The sequence below is a fragment of the Cebus imitator genome, unplaced genomic scaffold (genome assembly GCF_001604975.1).
Source record: "Cebus imitator isolate Cc_AM_T3 unplaced genomic scaffold, Cebus_imitator-1.0 Scaffold206, whole genome shotgun sequence".
Classification (NCBI taxonomy): Eukaryota; Metazoa; Chordata; class Mammalia; order Primates; family Cebidae; genus Cebus; species Cebus imitator.
In genome coordinates, this window is record NW_016107521.1 from 1,229,705 (window position 1) to 1,253,761 (window position 24,057).

The window sequence follows — 24,057 nt, forward strand, 5'->3', positions numbered from 1 at the left end:
GGTCCAGCCAAGGGGCAGATCCCAGGTTTTCATTCTGACCTGGGACAGGAGATGCAGGAATTGCCCAGCTTACCTGCCTGAGCCCAGTTTTAGGACAGCTCTGTCCTAATTGTATTGATTCCAGTACCTGTGCAGATGCCCAGGGCTTTTAGGTCTTAGCCTCTGCTCTGCTTCCAGGAATCCCCACTTAAGCCCTTTCCTTGGTATCACAGCAGCTACACACATCTCATCTCACATTCTCCTCTCCAGGGCCCTCACAGCTGCCCTCGGAGGCAGGCTGGTGGTAATACATATTGGTGAAGCCAATATGGGATATGGGAGACATGTGCAGGCCCAAAGAGGGGAAGAGATGCACCCAAGCTCACCTAAGAAATTGGTGGCTGTGCTGGGACCTGTGTGTATAACCTGGCCCCCACCTCCTGCCACTGACTCCCTTCTTCATTCCACTTGGGCTATACTGGACTCCTTGGTGTTAAAGCTGCCAAGCCTGTTCCCACCTCAAGGCCTTTGTACTTGCAGTTCCTCTGCTTGGCAGGCTCTTCCCCCTAATCTCTGCAGGACTCGTTTCTTCTCTGCTCATGTGCTACCATTTAAAGAGAGCAGTGACATGAGAAGGCGCCATTGCACTCCAGCCTGGGTGACAAGAGTGAAACTCCATTTCAAAAATAAAAAAGAAAAGCCTCTCCTTTGTCACTCTCCTCTTAGGCCACCTGATTTCTCTTCCACATCACATGTCATGTGTTTATTCTTGTATTTCTTTGCTGGAAAGATAGGTTGGAATCAGATGTTGAAGGGGCATGAACACCAGGCTAAGATATGGCTTTCTTCTGTTGGCAGTGGACACCATTATAGTATTTTGGGCAAGATGACCTGGTCAGCGTTGCTCTTTAGGAAGCTTGTCCTGGACGCTGTGTACAGAGTAATTTGGAGCGGCAGGTGGAGAGCCAGGGATATGAGTCAGGACACTACTGAAGTGGCCAGGGTGGAGACAATGGTGGCCAGGACTAGGGTAGGGTGGGAGTGTAGAGGGGCAGGGATGGATTCAACAGCTACGTAGGAAGCAGAACCTAGACCCTCCATGGAAAGGCAAACAAGGCTGAAGGGTCAATGCCTGGGATTCCACTGCCAGAGGCTATTGGGATGTGAGGCAGGGGAGCAGAGATCAAGGCTGATTTAGCCCCTGCTGACCATTTCAGACTCCCTGCATGCCCCTCTCTGGCTCCCTGACCCCACCTTACCTACATGGCTTCTCTATTCTTCAGATGTGACAAGCTTCTTCTTGCCTCAGGACTCTCACACATTCTGTTTCTTCTGCCTGCAGCACTGTTCCACTTGGCTACAGCCTGTCCTGCCTGCTCACTGGTTGGCATCTCTGATCTCGGATGGATAGGTCACTCTTGGATCCTCTCACAGAACGGAGCATGTGTCATTTGTGGGACTCACTGCAACAGTGATGCTGCTGCTTGGTTAGTACTGTTGCTCCACTTAACCAAAGCTTCTGGAGGACAGGAACTGCATCTGACTCACTCTCTGCCATATCCAAGCACTCCGCATGGAGCATGACACTTAGCTGCTCATTAAACTCTTACTGAATACATGAATGGTGAATTCATGAGTGAGGTTTACTTGGACACACTGATGTCCTGAATGGGCTGTTCAATAGCAGTTGGGTGTAGGAGTTAGGTTCACATTTTGATGGGATGACAGATTAAGAAGTTTGTTACTATAAGTGAAGAGGAGACCTTGGGGTGGGGTGAGATGGTAGGGGAGCTTGGCACTCCACGGGCTGCCCTTGACTTTGCTCTGTACTTCGAAGGATGCAAAATTCAAGCGTCCTGGCTCCTTGCGCAGCTACAAGGTTCAGCAGCCATTCCTGCCACATGGATAGAGGTCGAAGGTCCAAAATAAGGAAGGGGTCAAATCCCTTTGCTCCCTTGCTTCCCTTCCTCACTATAACCTGGGACACTGACAGACAGACCTGGGATCAGATGAGAAATGAAGAGAGGCCCAGGAGCTTCACATATGCAAGGGTAGGAGGCAGGCAGATGCCGGACCTGTTCAGCCTAGAGGTGCTTGCGCAGGTATAGGAGTTCATGCAGGTACAGGCCAGAGACAAAGCTATGGCCTCCAAGGATTCTTAGGGAGGCAGATCTCTTGTGTAAGGAAGAACTCTCTTTGTTCCAAGCCATCCAACAATGAAACTGGTAAGTAGTAAGCTCCCCATCACCATGAAAGACCTACCCATGGGGCTGCTGTTGGAAAGCCCTAGTGGAATAAGGGAGATGGAACCCAGATGACCTTTATTTTTTATTTTATTATTTTATTTATTTATTTTGATACACAGTCTCGCTCCATTGCCCAAGCTGGAGTGCAGTGGCGCAGTCTTGGCTGACTGCAACCTCTGCCTCCCTGGTTCAAGCAATTCTCCTGCTTCAGCCTCCCAAGTAGCTGGGATTACCTCCCAAGTAGCTGGGTGTGCCACCATACCCAGCTAAATTTTTTTGGTATTTTTAGTAGAGATGGGGTTTCACCAGGTCAGCCAGCCTGGTCTCGAACTCCTGTTCTCAGGTGATCCACCCACCTTGGCCTCCCAAAGTGCTGGGATTACAGGCATGAGCCACTGCACCCGGTTTATTTTTATTTTTTATTTATTTGTTTTATTTATTTATTTATTTTGAGATGGAATTTCGCTCTTGTTGCCCAGGCTGGAGTGCAATGGCGTGATCTTGGCTCACCGCAACCTCCGCCTCCCGGCTTCAAGCAATTCTCCTGTCTCAGCCTCCTGAGTAGCTGGGACTACAGGTACGCACCACCACGCCCAGCTAATTTTTGTATTTTTAGTAGAGACGGGGTTTCACCATGTGGACCAGGATGGTCTCGATCTCCTGACCTCGTAATCCGCCCACCTCGGCCTCCCAAAGTGCTGGGATTACAGGCGTGAGCCACTGCATCCAGCCTATTTTTATTTATTTAGAGTTTCTCGCTGTGTCACCCAGGCTGGAATGCAGTAGTGCAATCTTGGCTCACTGCACCCTCTGCCTCCTGGGTTCAGCCTCCTGAGTAGCTGGGATTACAGGTGTGCACCACCACGCCTGGCTAACTTTTTGTATTTTTAGCAGAGACGGGTTTCACCATGTTGGCCAGGCTGGTCTTGAACTACTGACCTCAAGTGATCCACCTGCCTTGGCCTTCTTCCAAAGTGCTGGGATTACAGGCATGAGCCATGGTGCCTGGCCCTTAGATGACCTTTAAAGTGCAACTCTCCTTTTATAAGATGATGTTTTTGCTTTAGGACAGGAAGTCATCATTAAATATTTGCTCTACCTGCCTAAGCAATGGAAAGATAGCTGCCACCTGCCTCAGAGGCATCCCTGGGACTGTGCAGTTTCCTGAGGAGAAACGGAAGGATTTGAAGCTGAGTCAAGGATCACTGGTGGCCTCAGGTTGGTCTTGGCCACAGATCTGGGGCTTCTCTTGGTCTGTAGAGGTAACTGGCTGGCTGGTGTCCCCAAAGAGATCTGTTCTTTTTTTTTAATTTATTTTTTTTTTTTTTTTTGTAGAGCTGAGATCATGCTATATTGCCCAGGCTGGTCTCTTAACTTCTGGGCTCAAGTAATCTTCCTGCCTCAGCCTCCCAAGTGTTAGGATTACAGGTGTGAGCTATCGCACCTGACTGGGGCTGTCCTCAAACAAGAATCCTTCCCCTTGTCATTGTAATATTCTTGCAACTTATCTGTAGGCATGAAATGTTTCAAAATAAAGTTTTTCTATTTTTTTCTTTTTACATAAAATAAAGTTTTTCTTTAAAAAATAAACACAAGGGCTGGGCGCAGTGGCTCAAGCCTGTAATCCCAGCACTTTGGGAGGCCGAGGCGGGTGGATCACGAGGTCAAGAGATCGAGACCATCCTGGTCAACATGGTGAAACCCTGTCTCTACTAAAAACACAAAAAATTAGCTGGGCATGGTGGCGTGTGCCTGTAATCCCAGCTACTCAGGAGGCTGAGGCAGGAGAATTGCCTGAACCCAGGAGGTGGAGGTTGCGGTGAGCCGAGATCGTGCCATTGCACTCCAGCCTGGGTAACAAGAGCGAAATTCCGTCCCAAAAAATAAATAAATAAATAAATAAACACACACACACACACACACACACACACACACACACAAAGAACAAAAATAAGAAATAAACACAGATTCTGATTTAAATATTTCAGAGTAAAACTCAGGATCTGTATTTGTACTTCTCCCCCAGGAAAATCCAATCTGCAGACAGAGCTGAAAAACACTCCTCTAAATAAATTAGAGAAATATGTATGCAAAAGAAATTTATGTTTATAAATCAGAAATTCTTTTAGAGCAAATAACCAAATTACTTATTCATGAATACTGTCTAAGTATGGGGGAGTTTTAGATATTGATTTTTCTTGAAAAGAATCTTGTTGGCTAACGCCCTTTTCGGCATTAGCCCACCTGCACCCAGATTAATTAAAAAAAAAAAAAGAATCTTGTCAGTATTTAACCTATGAAAATGCAAATGAGGCCCGGATAGGTGGCTCACACCTATAATCCCAGCACTTTGGGAGGCAGAGGCAGGCGGATCACAAGGTGAGGTGTTTGAGACCAGTCTGGCCAACATAGGGAAACCCTGTCTCTACTAAAAATATAAAAAATTAGCCCGGTGTGGTGTTGGCGCCTGTAATCCTACCTACTCAGGAGGCTGAGGCAGGAGGTTCACTTGAACCTGGGAGGCGGAGGGTGCAGTGAGCTGAGATCGCACCACTGCACACCAACTGACGCAACAGTTCGACACTCTGCTCAAAAAAAGAAAGGAAAAGCTTCCTTTCGGCCAGAACCGCCATCTTCCAGTAATTCGCCAAAATGACGAACACAAAGGGAAAGAGGAGAGGCACTCAATACATGTTCTCTAGGCCTTTCAGAAAACATGGAGTTGTTCCTTTGGCCACGTATATGCGAATCTATAAGAAAGGTGATATTGTGGACATCAAGGGAATGGGTAGTGTTCAAAAAGGAATGCCCCACAAATGTTATCATGGCAAAACTGGAAGAGTCTACAATGTTACCCAGCATGCTGTTGGCATTGTTGTAAACAAACAAGTTAAGGGCAAGATTCTTGCCAAGAGAATTAATGTGCGTATTGAGCACATCAGGCATTCTAAGAGCCGAGATAGCTTCCTAAAACGTGTGAAGGAAAATGATCAGAAAAAGAAAGAAGCCAAAGAGAAAGGTACCTGGGTCCAACTGAAGCGCCAGCCTGCTCCACCCAGAGAAGCACACTTTGTGAGAACCAACGGAAAGGAGCCTGAGCTGCTGGAACCTATTCCCTATGAATTCATGGCATAATAGGTGTTAAAAAAAATAAAAGACCTCTGGACTGAAAAAAAAAAAGAAAGGAAAATGCAAATGAACACATAATACCTGCAAAGCAAGAAGTCATCTTCCTTTTAATGTTTTTTGTTTTTTGTTTTGTTTTGTTTTGTTTTCAGACAGAGTTTGGCTCGTGTTGCCCAGATGAAGTGCAATGGCATGATCTCAGTTCACCACAATCTCTGCCTCCCGGGTTCAAACGATTCTCCTGCCTCAGCCTCCCAAGTAGCTGGGATTACAGGAATGCGCCACCATGCCCAGCTAATTTTGTATTTTTAGTAGAAATAGGGTTTTTGTGATCCGCCTGCCTTAGCCTCCCAAAGTCCTGGGATTACAGGCGTGAGTCACCGTGCTCAGCTCCTTTTTATGTTTTATTTGCCTTTGTTTTGCCTGTCGTGACCACCTTGTGGTACAAAAAAAAAAAAAAAAAAAAAGTGAAATAAAAAAGTTAAACACGATCATTTCTGCTTACATTTACAGTTCATTTCATCTCTGCAAAATGTTTTCCCATCTGCTATCATTGCCCCCGTCCTCACAGCAGCCCTGTGAGAAAGGCAGAGCCAGAATTATCATCTCCACTTCGTGTATGGGTGATCTGAGGCCCAGTTAAGAAAAGCGGCTTTACTGAGGTCAGAGTTGGTTGCTGGAGGCACTGGCAAAGGAATCCAGGCTCCAGCCCCTTTCTCTGCCTCCTGCCATCTTCCAGTTGCTTTTTCCCACTCTTTTTTTCTCTCTGCCTTGGACTCTCTTTCTACTTCAACTTTCCTCTCCTTGCTCAAACCCTCAGATTGGAGTCAGCTTTGCAAGCTGTCCAAACTTTTTGTCACTCTGGAAACCCATCAGCCCCATGGCCACATCCCCATTTCACCATGAACTCAGCATCTCTATCTAGAGCAAGCCCTTTCCGGATGCCAGCATGTAGAGATCAACTCTGGCCTCTCTATCTGGCCCCACATAAGATAAGATAAGGGAAGTAGCACTATAAATAGGCCCCCATCCTTCTCCAGGCCCAGCCCAGGCCCTGGCCAGTTCAGGCTACACCATCCCAGGATCAGCATGGCTGTCTACCAGTGGGTAGTCACTCTGACCTTGGCTGCCCTCCTTGTTGTGGACAGGGGTGAGTGGGCAGAACCTGGATTCTCTGTGACTTCCTGTTGGTAGGTGAGCTGGGGGTGGGAGCAGAGGCAGGGCATGGAGCACCTTGTGAGTCCTCAGCTTGTGGCATGCACCTTCATTCTGCATATGCACCTCCACTGTTTCGGGGAAGCTCTGGCCTGGGAGAAAAGAAACGGGTTCAAATCCTGACTCTGGCCCAGAATTGCCAAAGTCCCCTACCCTCTTGGGGCCTCAGTTTCTCCAGCTGTACAGGAGGAGATGGTTCCAGTTCAAGCTGCACTGAGCAACTACTGGGCTGGAGGTTGTGGGGGCAGAAGAGAGCAGGTGGGTCCCAGCTCTCAGGAGAGACTGACCAGTGTGCTGGCTGCAGGGGGTAGGTGCTAAAAAAGATCTGGCTGAGTTCTTCTGAGCTCCCTACCTCTCTGAAAGGTTGTGGTTTGTGACTTGGGAAACCATGTGAGCATGAGAGAGCCCTTTCCCAGGCCTGGACACATATACCTGGGGCTCCCAAAGCGCTGGGAATTATAGGAAAGAGCCACCACAACAGCCTATTTTTTATTTTTATTTATTTATTTTTTGAGACAGTTTCTAGCTCCGTCACCCAGGCTGGAATGCAGTGGCACTATCTTGGCTCATGGCACCCTCTGCCTCCTGGGTTCAAGTGATTCTCCTGCCTCTGCCTCCTGAGTAGCTGGGATTACAAGTGTGTGCCATCACACCCAGCTAATTTTTTGTATTTTTAGTAGAGACGGGTTTCACCATGTTGGCCAGGCTAGTCTCGAACTCCTGACCTCAAGTGATCCACCTGCCTTGGCCTTCTCCTAAAGTGCTGGGATTACAGGCATGAGCCATGGTGCCTGGCCCTTAGATGACCTTTAAAGTGCAACTCTCCTTTTATAAGATGATGTTTTTGCTTTAGGACAGGAAGTCATCATTAAATATTTGCTCTACCTGCCTAAGCAATGGAAAGATAGCTGCCACCTGCCTCAGAGGCATCCCTGGGACTGTGCAGTTTCCTGAGGAGAAACGGAAGGATTTGAAGCTGAGTCAAGGATCACTGGTGGCCTCAAGTTGGTCTTGGCCACAGATCTGGGGCTTCTCTTGGTCTGTAGAGGTAACTGGCTGGCTGGTGTCCTCAAAGGAACTGTTCTTTTTTTAATTAAATTTTTTTTTTTTTTTTTTTTTTTTTTTTTTTTGTAGAGCTGAGATCTTGCTATATTGCCCAGGCTGGTCTCTTCTGTCATCCAGGTTGGAGTGCAATGGTGCAATCTAGGCTCACTGCAGTCTCTACCTCCTGGATTCCAGTGATTCTCCTGCCTCAGCCTCCCAAGTAGCTGGGATTACAGGACTGCACCACCATGCCCAGCTAATTTTTGTATTTTTAGTAGAGATGGAGTTTTACTATGTTGGTCAGGTTGGTCTTGAACTCCTGACCTCAGGTGATCCACCCACCTTGGCCTCCCAAAGTGCTGGGATTACAGGTATGAGCCACCCCACCTGGCCCTAATTGTTAAATTATTTTGTAAAGACGGGATCTTGCTGTGTTGCCCAGGCTGGTCTCAAACTCCTGGCTTCAAGTGATCCTCCTGCCTCAGCCTCCCAAAGTGTTTTTTTTCTATCACAGATTAGTTGGCCTGGTCTAGGATTTCACATAAATTGAATCATAGGGTATGTAATCTTTTGTGTCTGGTTTCTTGTTTTTTTCTTTTTTTTTGAGACAGAGTCTCGTTCTGTTGCCAGGTGCCAGGTTGGAGTGCAGTGGCATGATCTCGGCTCACTGCAACCTCTGCCTTCCAGGTTCAAGCAATTCTCTTGCCTCAGCCTCCTGAGTGGCTGGGACTACAGGCACACGCCACTATGCCCAGCTAATTTTTGTATTTTTAGTAGAGAGGGGGTTTCACTATGTTGGCCAGGTTGGTCTTGAACTCCTGACCTGGTGCATGTAGAAAGAGTCAGGCTCTGGAGTGCAGCAGACCCATGTGCAAATCCTAGCTCTGCCTTAACAAACTGCATTGCTTCACCTCTTTGAGCCTCTTTTGTAGTTGCTTAAACCGACCTCTGCCCCAGGAAACAGACTCTGATATATGCATGCAGTTTACTGGGGAGTTCACTGAGTTCATGGGAGTAATATCCATGAAGGATGAGGGAGGTTGACTTCGATGCAGTGCAACAGAAGCTTCAGATGAGCCTATAGGCCACTTTGGACAAGGGGGTCAGGTGGCCTTCGTAACCACATCAACCCGACATGGGCTATGGGCTGTTCCTGGGTAGAGGAAGCAACCTTGACGAGGCAGCTCTATTCTCTGAAGGTAATTCCTAGAAGGGACTTGCAGTGAGTGGTCAATATTCCTGGAAGCTGGGGAAATGAGTAAATAAGTGCCTCGGTCTTGAGGGAGGGCTTTTGGTGGCAGAACACAGCATCCACTACTACCTCTTTTCTTCCCTCTGTTACACAAAGCTGTAAGAGAGAGGTGGAGAGTACTTAAAATCATGTGTTCTCAATGCCTGGCACATAATAACTGTGGAATTGTTATTTTATAATTATTATATGGTACACAACAATTCCAGTGGACCTAACTAACAAGGAATAGGCTGGACTGTCATTTCCCTAATTCCTGACTTTCTATCTCTGTGTATGGAACTCAAGATCACATCAGCTTTCTGGCAGCCCCATTGACTGGTGACTCACCACCTTTCCTTGAGGAATTCCAGGTTGGATAGTTGCTGGGCCATGCTCCCTGGAGAAGCAGTCCTCAGATCCCTAGACCTGGGATCCAGAGCTAGCATCATCTAATTCTTGCTTCTTTGTGTTTCAGAAGTGCCAGTGTCCGCAGGAAAGCTCTCTTTCACAAGAATGGTAAGGCAGCTGCATGCTGTTCTCGCTTTCCCTCTGCTGAGAGGAGCCCTCTCATCCATGCTGAGGAACCTGTTGTTCTTCTCCATGATCCTGCTCAGACACCTTCAATGGCTTCAACTTGGGCTCCTGGCCTGCACATTCCTCAGATTAGCCCCCAAGGCTGAGTAGGCCCAGCCCCCTCACCCAGGTCCCAAGATTGGCCTCAAAGCCCTTGTGATCCCCCCACCTGGTCTCCAAGGCCCCTTCCATCAGTGACATCTCCCCATGCAGGCTTAGCAGGACAGAGTGTGCTCTCTGCTCTGTATAGTGCAGACGGGCAAGCAACAGAGGGGACCCTGGCACACTGAATGCACCTGTGGAGTGTGCCAGCCTCCTCCCACCACATTCCATCTGATTGTCTAAACACCAAGTTACCCCTGAATCTGATTCTACCTTGGCCCTTGGTCTGATGTCCCCAGTGACCAGAAGGCAGTGGTGCAGATATCCTTGAGACCTTTGAGATTACCCCTTCACATAGGGGAATAAGGAGGCTCAGAGCCACCTTCCCATCTGGAGCCTCAGCATCCTCCCCATCAGTCCTTCAGAATCTAGACCCACTTATTCAGTGCAAAAGAGCCAAATACTTTACATACGTTATTTCAATTAGCCTACCTCAGAGGAACACCACCGTTTTTGGGCCTTCACGGCTACCTTTCTTACCCTATCCCTGTCTCAGGCTCTAATGCTGGTCCTGACCAAGTTCTGACCTTGACCTCAGGCTTGACCTAAAACCTTTTCAGACAGCCTCAATTAAGCCCCAAGCTCTGCCCCATTTCTCCAGCCTTCCCACCCTGTGTAGCCTTTCTGACATGGGCCTGATAGATCATGCAGGCCAGGGACAGTACAGGAGCCCCTAGGGAGAGAGGGGCCTCCTGGGAATGATGGGTGGTTCTGTGTCCTGGGGTCTTCAATGGAACTAGCAACAGAAGTTCTGGTTAGAGTCTTTGAAGAGGGTATGAACTATCCCCAGGTGCTAGAGGACACAAACTCACTCCACACACATTAACACAGGCATACGCGTGAATGCCTGCACACCTGGGCTCCAGAGACACAGGTACACATATGTACACACCCAGGCATAGGCATGCACGTGTGGTGGTCATGCACACACACATACAAGCAAACACACCAAGGGGTCCCGGGCGGTTGGTTTCATCTTCGCTGGACCCACACTGGGGCCTTCTTGACTCTGATACCTCCCTGGGGACTCTCTGGCTCTAAGCAGAACCCGTATCCCTCCCCACTGCCTCTGAAACCCTGAGTCCTCTCCCTCCCTTCTTCTCTTTCACAGCCCATCTGTGAACACATGGTAGAGTCTCCAACCTGTTCCCAGACATCCAACCTGGTCTGCGGCACTGATGGGGTCACATATACAAATGAATGCCAGCTCTGCTTGGCCCGGATGTAAGTTTGCCCCATAACCCCTGCTTTGTTGGGTGGACCCCCATCTCTGGTGCACAGTCTGAAAGGAGTAAGACTTGACCTGCTTCTTCCTTATACATGCTTGACCTGAGAGAAGTCCTCTAACATGTGCCCCTAATTGAATGAACACCAGATTAATTCAAAGAGGGCACATGGTTCCAAGCAGAAAGCTAGAAGCTGGTGGTAAGGAGTAGGGGCTGAAACCCTTTTCCTTGTTCTGCCCTGACTATGTGACCTCATTTGTTCTTTCATTCCTCTAGCCAGCAATTATTTTTTAAGCACTTACTATGTGCTAGGCACTGGGGCTAGAATAGAGCATAAGTTAGTCAGCATCAATGGCCTCCTGAACATACAATTGATGTAAAGGGGAAGCCAGGCTGATGGTCAGCCAATTGAAATGAACTCTCGCTGACCCAGGCTGGAGTACAGTGGCACGATCTCGGCTGATTGCAACCTCCACCTCCCAGGTTCAAGTGAATCTCCTGCCTCAGCCTCGTGAGTAGCTGGGATTACAGGGATTACAGGCACCTACCACAATGCCTGGCTAATTTTTTTTGTATTTTTAGTAGACATGGGGTTTTACCATGTTGGCCAGGCTGGTCTCGAACAATCTCAAGTGACCCACCCACCTCAGCCTCTTGAAGCGCTGAGATTACAGGCATAAGCCACCGCAACTGGCCTGCAGCACAAAATTCTAAGGGATCAGTGGGGCACATAGGATGTCATGGGAGTAGGGAAGAGGCAAGAGCAGGGAAGACTGCCTGGAGGAGGAGACTCCTGAACTCAACCCTGAGAAATAAGTAGAAATTAGCTAGGAAAAAGTAGCAAGGGAAGATAATTCCAAGTAGATGAGTTTGAAAATGTCTACAAGGAAAAGAAAATTTACATTTGAGGAAACATAAGAAATTGGACTTGTTGGAGTGTAAAGTTTAAGGGAGAATGGGGGAGAAATAAGAAGTGAGTCCAGGCCGGGCGCGGTGGCTCACGCCTATAATCCCAGCACTTTGGGAGGCCGAGGCGGGTGGATCACGAGGTCAAGAGATCGAGACCATCCTGGTCAACAAGGTGAAACCTCATCTCTACTAAAAATACAAAAATTAGCTGGGCATGATGGTGCGTGCCTGTAGTCCCAGCTACTCGGGAGGCTGAGGCAGGAGAATTGCTTGAACCCAGGAGGCGGAGGTTGCGTTGAGCCGAGATCGTGCCATTGCACTCCAGTCTGGGCAACAATAGCGAAACTCTATCTCAAAAAAAAAAAAAAAAAAAAAAAAAGAAGTGAGTCCAGAGAGATAAGCAGGGCTAGAACATAACCTCCCTACATCAGATCACCTATTGGCTCTTAGTTTCTTCATCAATAAAACCCATCTTCTGGCTGGGCATGGTGGTTCTCACCTGTAATCCCAGCTCTGAGGGAGGAAGAGGCAGGAGGATAGCTTGAGCTCAGGAGTTCAAGGCCTGCCTGGGCAATATAGTGAGACCCCGTTCTCCACAAAAAAACCCAAAAAAAACATAAAACTCATCTTTCTATGATCCTGAGAGCTAAAAGAGACCATGGCAGTGAAGAAAGTCCTTGGAAGCTGCAAAGCTGTGGATAGATGTGAAAGTTTGTATTTGAGGAAATATAAGGAACAGCAGGATGTTGTCCTGGCTTAGAGAAAGATCACGCTAATTAAAGACTCATGGTTAGAAGGTACATTGGGAGTAGAATTGACAGGCTTGGATGTGACTGGATGTAAAGGGTGAGGGGAAGGAGGCGACATACTGGTTTCTAATTTGTGGGCTTGGGTGGCCAGCGGTTTCATGTGCTGAATGGGTAGTTTGGGGGTCTGTACCAGTTCTGTTGGGGGGCAATGATGTTTGTGGACAGTTGAGCCTCTAGGACATCCCAGTGGATATGGACAACTGCATCAACAGGCAGGACAGAGGTCCAAGCTGGAGACAGATTTGGCAGCCGTCAGGGTGTGCAAAAGGGAAAAGCTATAGAAGGATGTGCCTATGGACCTTGGGATCTTCCCTGCATCTGTATACTGCATATATGAGCACCACTCAGCAGGATATCTGGATGGACTATGCTAGGTCCCTGAATGGTACATTACAGCTCCTGAGAAGGCGGCCTCATACCTGTCTTCTTTGATCCCAGAAAAACCAAACAGGACATCCAGATCACAAAAGATGGCAAATGCTGATCCTACAGGAGCACCTCAAGCCACGAAGTTTCAGGCTGAACAGTGGTGGAGAGGATATGATGTGAAATAAAAGATCCAGCCCAACTCTGTGAAGTGGTCAGTGTCTCTGGGGACACTGGTTGCAGAGGGGATAGGAGGTGGAGTTTGCATTGTTCTCTCTACTCTGAATTTGATGTCCAGCTTCTCCCCATCCCTCTGGTACTCCTCAACCCTGTCACATGTCCCCTCAGAGGTCCCAGTTATCTTCTGCCTGCCTGAAAGGCCAGTCGCTGACCCCAGGATGCTGCCTAGTGTTCCTGTCTGCCCCAGACTGGACTGTCACTCAGGCCAAAAACCTAGGTGAGATCTGTATTCTCTGCCACTGCCAGGGTGCATGGCCCAGCCTCAGAAAGCTTCTGTAAAATCAGGTGCAGTGGCTCACACCTGTAATCCCAGCACTTTGGGAGGCTGAGGGTTGCAGGATCGCTTGAGGCCAGCCTGGGCAACACAGCAAGACTGTCTTTACAATTTTTTTTTAATTAGCCAGGCATGGTGGCATGCACCTATAGTCCCAGCTACTCGGGAGGATCGCTTGAGCCTGGGAAGTGGAGGCTGTAGTGAGCCATGATCACACCACTGTACTCTGAATGACAGAGTGAAACCCTGTCTCAAAAAAAAAAAAAAAAAAAAAAAGGTTTGTGAGAGTCACCCTGTGCCCCCCATGGCTTCCTACTGGCCTATACCAGCACTCTAAGGCAGGCACACACATACACGTGACACACAGCAATGGCTGATATTCAGGCAGTGTACACAGTACAGCTGAACTGCTTGTCATAACATTGAACTAGGTTTTTCCACAATTGAAAACAGGTGCTGCCCCAAGGCCTTTGAGTGCCCCCCTCCCCCCTGTACCCTAGCCACTCAGATTATCCCCTGGAAACACCTGGGTCTCTAGGTGTCCAGGGTCTGGGATTAATTCCTGGCACTGCAGGATGATTTCCAGATGCTGCTCTGCTCTTTTGGTCAACATCCGCTCTGACTGATTGTCAAATATTCTGACATTAGACACAGCCCCAGGCACGTCCTGCACACATGCACTCACACAATGTCCCACAGGGACACACAGTGTTCAGAACTGTCACCATAGACAGAGACCCCCCTCTTGTGGCATATGTTGAATAGACAGAGCCTCTTGATAATGGTGGCAGGAGAAAGGAGTATGGAGAGAGGCCTGGGCAGGTGAGAGCAGTTTTACAGACTCCGATTCCTGCTGTAGAGTGGGCAGAAAGGGCACAGGAATGCACGAAGCTACCTTCCCCGGACCACTGGAATGGAAACACTGGACAGGAATTGTTGCTGATAGACTTGCAGGTGGCAGGACTAGGAGGCCATCTATGAATAAGGCCTTCCACTGGGACTGATAAACTTGTTTCATAACTGTTTATGAATGATGTAAGAAAGTTTGGCTGTGACAGCCAGAAAACCCAAAATAACAGTGACTTATAGACAGAATATAGTTTCTCCCACACATTGACCTATGTAGTATGACAACTCCACGCTCCTCTATTTTGTTACTTTGCCATCCTCATCAGTTTCTACCTCAGGCCCAAGACAGCTGCTCCAACTACAGCCATCACATCTGCATTCCAGGCCACAGAGAGAAAGGGCATGCCACCTGCCTCTGAAGACATTTCCCATAAGATGTACACACTCTGTATATACCCCATTAACTAAAATGTAGTCTCATGGCATTCTGAGCAGGGAGACTGAGAAATAGTCTCTCTGGTTGGCCATGCATTGAAGTAAAAATTAGTTCACTTTTTTAGGAGGAGAAAGTGGATATTGGTGACATCTAAAAGTTTCTACCCTAAGTGGGACACCCCTCTTATACCCAAGTGGCGCAGCCCAGCCAAACACCTCATCAGTGACCCTTCCTTCCCAGACTTCTACTCACCACCTGAGAAATCAGAGATTAAGCCTGAACAATGTGCCAGGCACCACCTGGAAGGAATACCTAATTCACCACTTACAGATGTGGACTCTGTGGTCCCATCTCTAGGAACTACCCCAAAACATTAAGTGTTGGCTCCTAAAGGCCATATCTATGGCATGTGACCCTGCTGCCCTGGCCATCGCTGATTAGCCAAAAGAATTCTCCCCAGGATCTTTCAAATCAGAAATAAGAAAACAGAGGCAGTTCCCCTCTGGCATTGGAGCTGTAGGATGAACAACACGGGGGTTGTTAGCAGTCACACTTCCTGCTTTGCGGAAGGAGCAGGAATGAGAAGATAACACAGACATGCAGAGGCAGAGTGATTACAGGCAGTGTTTGAGCTTCTGAAGCCCAGCTGCCCTTAACCTTCCCAAAGTTCATGGGGTGACTTGGTATGATGACCATCAAGTTCCTATTTTGCCCAGTCTCTTTGAAATTAGGTTTCTGGTACTTTCAACAAAGGTACTGACTACTATATAAAGCAGTCTCAGAAGAGGTAACCTTTAAGTTACCTTAAGTTACCAAGTGCCTTGAAGGATAAGTAGAAACCGTTAACTAAATGGACAATGTAGAGGCCAGGAACGGGTGGCTCATGCCTGTAATCCCAACACTTTGGCAGGCCGAGACAGACAGATTGCTTGAGCTCAGGAGTTTGAGACCAGTCTGGCCAATATGGTGAGACCCTGTCTCTACCAAAAATACAAAAAATTAGCCAGGCATGGTGGCATGCACCTGTGGTCCCAGCTACTTGGGAGGCTGAGGTGGGAGGATCGCTTGAACTCAGGAGGCAGAGGTTGAAGTGAACAGAGATCACGCCACTGCACTCTAGCCTGGGTGAGACAGCAAGACCCCATCTCGAAGAAAAACAAAATGAAACAAAACAAAACAAAACAACGTGAGAGAATCCTTCCAACTGTGAGGCTGAAGGATTAGTTTGTGGGAACACACATTCCCATCTGTTCTCCCAGCAGTAGGACTTACCATGTCCCAGGCAAGTGGGCAACTGAGACGGAGTGCTCTCTCCCCTTCTCATGGGAGAAGGGTTTCACAGGCAGAAACCCTTGGATGAGTAGATCTGTGTGGGTGCAGCCTGTGCAATCACCCAGCACATCTGCCCAGTAGGCTATGCCTTAGGGCTTCTTTTCTCAACCCTTAATGCAATAAAGGCTGTTAAGACTGAAAATTCCAATGCTGACAGAGATTTAGAGGCTAAATGCAGCTACGGAAATTTCATTATTGATGTATGCATTCAACATTAATTCGTTCTCCAAATATTTATTGAGGTCTTACTATATACAAAACAATATGCTTGAAATAACACTATTACCATGACGCTCCTTCACCCAAGGAACTGACAGTCTGGTTTTAAAGGCAAAGATTAACCAAATCATCCCACAAGTAAACTATCATGGACTATGTAAATGTTGTGAAAGAAACATATGGGAAGTCATGAGAGGATCCCAATTGGGGGCCTGATAGGGTCTCAAGACAGCAGGCAAGGGTTCTCCGTGGAAGAGACAAGTGCTTCTGAAGAATGAATAAGTCACCTATACAAGGATTGGGGTTGGAAAAAGGAAGGTGAGGAGCTGTCCAAGCAGAGGTAGCAGCAGGTACAAAGACACTCAGGCAGGAGAGGGCGTAGTGCATCTGAGGACCTGAAAGAAGAGTGGCTGACAGCAGAGAACAAACAAACGAGGGGCTTGAGATGAGATGGGAGAAGGCATAGGGTAAGGACTTCCACCTTTATAGTAAGAGAAGCGGTGAGCCACTGGAGGGTTCTAAGCAGGGGACTGACATGGTAAGATTTGCACTTTATGATCACTCGGGCTGCTCTGCCGAAAACGAACTAGAAAGGGCCAGAGAGGAAGTGGGAGCTAAAGGAAGAGGAAGAGAGGACAAAATCAGAGAATGGGCCTGTGCAACCCTGTGTTGGTTGAGAGGCAGTACAGTGGAGGTGAAAAGCACTGGCTCTGAAACCAAACCGCCCAGCTTTGTGTCTTGGCTTTGCCGCTTACTCTACAACTTTGAGTTAATGACCTAAGTTCTCTCGGTTTCCTCATCTCTAAAATGGGGATATCTGTTTATTTCTGAAGTTATGTGAGAATTAAATGACTGATATATATGAAAAATTTAGAATAGTGTTCTGCATACAGTAACTTCTCATTAAATGGCCCACACCATAGAGCTATCACACAAAAATAGATTAGTGAACCGCTCTGATTAAAGTTGGGGATGTGGTGGGCTGGGACCTGAGCCTTGTCCGCAAGTCTACCTCTACCACCTTGTCTGAGGTCTTACCCACCCAGTCCTAAATTCCTGGGAATTCAACGACTCCCTCTCTGTCAAATGATGTTGGTCTCAGAGTGGCCTTTTAGAAGTCTGTCTCCTGGACACTGTGCTAAAGAATAGGGTGACAGCAACTGATCATTTCAGGCAGAGTTCTAGCACACAGGGCTACTCTCAAATGTTATTAAGCATAAATTATGATTATAGCCATGAAAGGCTTTTCCTTATTGATCAAAAAAACAAACAAAACACTCTTCTACTTGACAATGAGCATATAAACAGCGGGGTTTTTTGTTTTTTTTTCCTATTTATTTATTTATTTATTTATTATTAATTTTTTTTTTTTATGTAGTTTCACTCTTGTTACCCAGGCTGGAGTGCAATGGCACGATCTCGGCTCACTGCAACCTCCGCCTCCTGGGTTCAGGCAATTCTCCTGCCTCAGCCTCCTGATTTTTATTTATTTAAATGTTGCCCAGACTAGACTCAAACTCCTGGGCTCAGGTGATCCTCTAGCCTCAGCCTCCCAAGTAGCTGGGACTACAGGAAGAGGCCACTGCACCCGACTCAATCATTTTTATTTTTTGAGACAGAATCTTGCTCTGTTACCTAGGCTGGAGTGTAGTGGCACAATCTTGGCTCATAGCCACCTCCACCTCCTGGATTCAAACAATTCTTGTGCCTCAGCATCTCCAGTAACTGAGATTATAGGCACATGCCACTATGCCTAGCTAATTTTTTTTTTTTTTTTTTTTACCCTGTTGCCAGGCTGGTCTCAAACTCCTGGCCTCAAGTGATCTTCCCACTTCAGCTTCCCAAAGTGCTAGGATTACAGGCATGAGCAACTATGCCAGGCCTCAAACAATTTTTTTAATAACAATTATGGGGTGGAGGTGGGGGGGCAGTCTGTAAAATGGATAGAACAGCCTTGAAGGAAATATAGAACTCAGAAGGATATGGTTAACAAAAATGCCTTTGAAGGAAGTACATGTCACTCCTGAGTTTATGGTTGGCTATACCACCTGCCTGCTTTACTCATTCTGGCACCTTCTCTTTGCCCTTCCCAAGTCATGGCTCTGGCCTGGTTTCAAGCACAGACTCAGTCAACACTGGGTTCTAACCTTCTGAAGACTTGCTTGGGGACAAGGAAGACAGGCTCCATCCCAGGAATGGACCCCTGAGATCTCATGGCCTGTGGCTAGTTGGGGTCACTGGGAGGTACAGACAAAGTCTATAAACCAACAGCCCAGCCAGATGTTCTGGAATTAGGTCACAATGAGGGATATGTGGTCTACTTATGTGCCAAACACCTCTTCTATGCTGTTCCCAACATTCCTGACTAGGTGCAACCTCCTAGTGATTCTGGTTTTACAGCTATGGGACTATGTGATCACAAGAGCAAAGCAGCCCTCATGTATCTGTGGACTGGGGCAGCCTATAAACCTGAAACTAGCCCAAGACAAATTAGAGCTCTCACCAGCCCAAAGAAAGCACCCAAAGGTCCAAACAGCTGGGAAATGTGGGCCGGGGTGGCCCTCTCCAGAAAAGGTGGATTGCTAGACAGCACAACCACAGAGATCAGGAGAAAACAGACAGGAGTTTTACTCAAAATCACAAAGACCATATTTTTCATTGAGAACTGGTGTGGGAGTAGGAAAACTGACAATGGGCCAGTTGCCCCTGGCAGCCTGGAAGAAATCAAGTAAATTCTGCTCCAGAGACGGCAGAGCTGGTGGTGCCATTCTTCAGGACAACACAGCCTCTTTCTGCCATACCTCACTCGGCCAGGGCAAAGTTTGTAGACTGTAGCCGCTTGGTCTCCTGGCAGATGTTCTGCTCCACTGTATCACACTCGGCTAGGAATGCCTAGAAAATACACATGGGGCACTGAGGGCCCATCCAGGGATAGCCAACCACTGCCCACACAAGGCTCTTTGCCTAGACATTCTGGGGAACCCATGACTCAGACCCAAAACAGACTGTGCATGAATGGAGATGGGCAACTGGCCTGGGTTTCAAGGTAAGGGGAGGGAGGAAGAATAGGACCAGGGTCTCTGACCATGCTCTAGGCCAGCAATCCCCTAAAAGGTGGGAAAAGCCACAAAAGCTTTGCCTCAAGGCTACTGCACAATTGCAGGGGGCACTGTATGCATGAATACTGCCTCCTGGAATTGTGTAATGTGTCAGTCCTATCTGCTCTCCATTGAGTTCCCTCCCTAAATAGTTTAAATTCAAATATAATTACAGGGATATAGGGGGCTCTTCTCGGATGTTTGGGGTTCTTGCTGATAAATGAACAATAACCAAAACAAGCCCATACCACACACCACGCTTCTACACTACTCGATTTTGAACAGATAAACACACATACCAACATATTAACATATAATACTTTGTCATGTGCTATTACACAACTCACCTGAACCTTTTTTACCAAGTCTTTCCTTTTCAATCTACTGTCTTTGAAATTTTCTGGCAGGATCTATGGAAGAGTAAGTTGACACATAAATAATCCTCAGTGAAAATGACACGAGAACACACAAGAAACACCCACAGTATACAAAACAGGTCACAGGTCACCAATGTAAATGAGATGTGCATTTTCAAGAACCCCTTCCCTAGGTCTGTATCCCATATGGCCCTTCCATGGCTCTTGACCCTATAAAAGCTCCCTCTGTTCTCAACGTCTGGGCCATAGGAACGGATCTGTAACACAGACTTTGTTCTTTTATTGTTTCCTATGTATGGATACTCTGCCCTGGCCAGACCATGGGCTCACTGTGACAGGAAAAGTGCCTGCTGTTGCTGCTTTACAACTCTGGCCAACAGAAGCACACAGCACAGGTCACCTTCAAGAATGAAGCATCAGGCTAATATCATTACTATTATCTGCAAAAGAGAACCTGAGTTAATGGTTTTCAACAGCCTGACGAGATCTGGGTCTGGCTGAATCCTCTATAAGTAAGTAGCCCTGCAGAATGATCAGTCACATAAGGAGCAGAGAAAGTGAAGTCCTCTGTTTCTTTGACCATGAGATTGTGGACTACTTGGGTCCCAGCTTCATGTTGATTACAGATGCTACTGGCAAACATAAGTATAAATGATAAAAGTCCTATGCTGGAGGGCTGTGAGTGCCTAGAAAGCAGGAACTGTCTTATTATTGTGCATTCACCCAGGACCTAGCAATGTGATTGGCACACAATACAGGTATTGATCGACTTACGACCTATGCAACTTACGACCATTCGACTTTATGACCACAATCGCTAGCCACGACTGCTCCGCGTCTGGCAGCGCAAACGTTGCCCAGCTGGGCGTATGACAGTGCGGGCCAGCTTTGGGCAGCACTACCATCTCTGCGTGCATATAGCCTACTCAACTTACGACCAAATCGTGTTACGACCAGTCTGTCTGAACCAATTGTGGTCATAAGTTGAGCGCTAGCTGTAGTAGATACTTAATATTCTCAAGCGATGGGTTTGCTCAGGCAATAGGAGAGTACATTACTGAAAGAGTGAAAGTGACTGAAATAGTCAAAGAAAACTAGTTCTTCTCAGCTGAATATTTACTTACCAGTGTGTCAATCTCCTCTAAGATCTTCATAAATTGCTCTATTGTGGCTTTTACTTTCCTATCAAGTTTGCAGAGAGCTTCAGCTTGCAAATCCTTGGGCAGAAAACCCTGTGAAGGAATAATGCATTATTGCAAGGGTTCTTTGAGGCTGACAGAAAATTCCATGCCGCGATACTAATGAAGCGACCACACTGAGTCCAACACAGCCCTGGCAGGCCAGGTCACATGTCAGATCCACAACTTGATCTCTTGGAAAAATTATAAAGGCTGGCCCTGGGCCAGTCTAAGAATTCTATTGGGTTGTAGTCTGCTCTACCTCACATGACACACTGTGGCTGCAAATGCCTCCAGTGAAGCCCCCAGTCACAAGTGTGTACCTGCACACAAGAGGCGGATGTTAAAAGCACAGGCTTAGAGTCTTCAAAGCCTAGGCATGAATCCCAACTGCCATTGACTAACAAGTGTTCTTTTTTTTTTTTTTTGAGACAGAGTTTCACTCTTGTTACCCCGGCTGGAGTGCAATGGCGCAATCTTGGCTCACCGCAACCTCCACCTCCTGGGTTCAGGCAATTCTCCTGCCTCAACCTCCTGAGTAGCTGGGATTACAGGCACGCGCCACGATGCCGAGCTAATGTTTTGTATTTTTAGTAGAGATGGGGTTTCACCATGTTGACCAGGATGGTTTCGATCTCTTGACCTCGTGATCCGCCCGCCTTGGCCTCCCAAAGTGCTGGGATTACAGGCTTGAGCCACCGCACCCGGCAACAAGTGTTCTTGAACAAATTACTTAAGACTATTCATGCCTCAGTACTCCCATTTTAAAAATGAAGATTATAATACCCACACCCTAGGGGGTTACTTCGAGGCAAAGGGAATATATGTACACCTGTAATTAACTTGTGGCACAGACACATGCTAACCAATGGCAGCAGTGCTTATTTTTATTAAATTGTCTAATGGTTCATTCATACAGCTTGGCCCAATGACCAGTTAGCTGGTGATAAGAGTTGGATAGCAGGGATCTCTGAGGATGTTCATCACGGCCAAGAGCTACAGATATAGATTTCACAACATGTAACAAGAGCTTTAAACATCACCCAGCAATTCCAACTCAAAGAATTTATTCTACCAAAAAAATCAAGAACAGTCAAAAACGATTTATGTCCAAGGATATTCAAAGAAGCATTACACAAAATACTAAAAATAATATTACATGATGAATAATTCAGAATTGGCTAGGTAAATGATACATTTATATAAGATGAAATGCAAGCTTTGCAAAGTACCATCACAGGAAAATGTTTAATTTTTTTTTTCTTTTAGTAGTAGATGAGAAAATGTTTAATTTTTTATCCAATAAAAGAATAATTTACAAAGCATACATAACGTATCAAAAAATTTTTTTTGTTTGTTTTTTTGCTTCCCACCCTCCTTCTGGCCAAAAAAAATTTTTTTTTGAGAGGAAGTCTTGCTCTGTCACCTAGGCAGGAGTGCAGAGGCTCAATCTCGGCTCATTGCAACCTCCGCCTCCCAGGTTCAAGTGATTCTTCCGCCTCAGCCTCCCAAATAGCTGGGATCACAGGCACCTGCCACCATGCCCAGCTAATTTTTATATTTTTAGTAGAGATGGGGTTTTGCCATGTTGGCCAGGCTGATCTTGAACTCCTGACCTTGGGTGATCCATCAGCTTCGGCCTCCCAAAGTGCTGGGATTACAGGTGTGAGCCACTGCGCCTGGCCTATACCAAATGTTTTTTTTAAGATGAAAAATACATTTCAGGCTTTGGTAATGTAATCTCTGATTACATTAGGGCCTCATGTTTAATTTTTATTTTCCATATTAGTGCCTACACACGTACTTAAAACTTTTGTACAGTCAGCATATATTCTGTAATTAAAACACAAACATATAGGCCAGGAGTGGTGGCTCACTCCTATAATCCCAGCATTTTGGGAGGCTGAGGCAGGCAGATCACTTGAGCTCAGGAGTTTGAGACCAGCTTGGCCAACATGGTAAAACCCCATCTCTATTAAAAATACAAAATAATTAGATGGGTGTGGTGGCAGGCAGAGCCTGTAATCCTAGCTACTTGGGAGGCTGAGGCAGGAGAATCACTTGAACTCGGGAGGCAGAGGTTGCCAGTGAGCTGCTGAGATCGTGCCACTGCACTCCAGCCTGGGTGACAGAGTAAGACTCTGTCTCTAAATAAATAAATAAATAAATGCCAAAACACAAACACACACCAATTAATGTTACAAAATGAGAGGAAAAAAGAAATACGTGGTCTTGAGCTAGTCCTAATCTGTGCTGGGTTTTAGTACCCCATCTCTAACATAAAGAATTGAATAGGATGACTCTCCCAACTTCACTATCATGTTCAACTTGGACCTTCTATGAATCAGTAAAATGTTCTTTGCCTTGCCAAACAGACTACAACAGCCTAGACAGGGAGAAGCTACTTGTTCTACTTCAGACAATACATGATCCTAGCATGCCAGGTGCTCTCCTGTGAGCACAGATGGATGCTGGCTGGGGTTTGGCAATAACTATGACAATAAATGTTTATAAAGCACTTAGTATGTGTCAAGCTCAATCTAATTATTTAATCCTCCCAACAATCCTAAGAGGGAAATGTCACTATTATTCCATTTTCACAGATGAGGAACTTGAGACAAAGATAAACTTGTTCACAGTAAGAGAAAGGGTGGATCCAGGATCTGAACCTAGGGAGTCTGATGGCAGAACCTGTCCCCATAACTACAAGGTATATCTAGGAAGCTCTGACAGAAGGCAGAAAGTCAAGGTCCATGAAGAGAGTTACCTGCTGAATTCCAGCAAGCTCTTTATTCAACTCTTCCAGCTGGTCAGCTATCTTCTCCACAGACGTCTCCCAATGTTTCAACTTCTTTAGTTCAGCTTCCTCCTCTGGACTGTTCTAAAATGTTTAAGAAGAAAATAAAGTCAACAGTCAACAAGGACAGGTGAGACTTGGTGGGCAGATCATTTGAGGTCAGGAATTCGAGACCAACCTGGCCAACATGGTGAAACACCATCTCCACTAAAAAATACAAAAATTAGCCAGGCATGGTGGCGTGCACCTGTAGCCCCAGCTACTTGGGGGGTGGAGGCAGGAGAATGGCTTGAACCTGGGAGGTGGAAGTTGTAGTGAGCCAAGATCATGCACCTCCACTCCAGCCTGGGCAATAGAACAAGACTCTGTCT

The 24,057-nt window shown here is 46.8% G+C and overlaps 3 protein-coding genes across 3 annotated transcripts in view; 2 read left to right on the forward strand and 1 right to left on the reverse strand.

Moving 5' to 3' along the window:
• The first annotated feature begins 4,862 nt into the window (after nt 1–4,862).
• LOC108317681 (60S ribosomal protein L21-like) lies at nt 4,863–5,390 on the forward strand. Its single transcript, XM_037745616.1, has one exon. It carries the CDS (start codon nt 4,878–4,880, stop codon nt 5,358–5,360), a length of 483 nt encoding a protein of 160 aa, XP_037601544.1. The 5' UTR covers nt 4,863–4,877; the 3' UTR covers nt 5,361–5,390.
• A 986-nt stretch (nt 5,391–6,376) lies between these two features.
• On the forward strand, nt 6,377–13,093 carry SPINK4 (serine peptidase inhibitor Kazal type 4). Its single transcript, XM_017548328.2, has 4 exons — nt 6,377–6,501; nt 9,317–9,357; nt 10,688–10,800; nt 12,959–13,093. Exons 1-4 carry the CDS (start codon nt 6,441–6,443, stop codon nt 13,002–13,004), a joined length of 261 nt encoding a protein of 86 aa, XP_017403817.1. The 5' UTR covers nt 6,377–6,440; the 3' UTR covers nt 13,005–13,093.
• Nucleotides 13,094–18,834: 5,741 nt separating this feature from the next.
• The window catches only part of BAG1 (BAG cochaperone 1), an 11,148-nt gene continuing 5,925 nt past the window's right edge, over nt 18,835–24,057 (reverse strand). Inside the window, exons 4-7 of the mRNA XM_017548329.2 lie at nt 23,657–23,770; nt 20,836–20,943; nt 19,682–19,744; nt 18,835–19,128 (exon numbers count right to left, since the gene is read on the reverse strand). Coding sequence (XP_017403818.1) covers nt 19,039–19,128; nt 19,682–19,744; nt 20,836–20,943; nt 23,657–23,770 — 375 coding nt within the window. The 3' untranslated portion in view covers nt 18,835–19,038. The remainder of the gene's footprint in view (nt 19,129–19,681; nt 19,745–20,835; nt 20,944–23,656; nt 23,771–24,057) is intronic.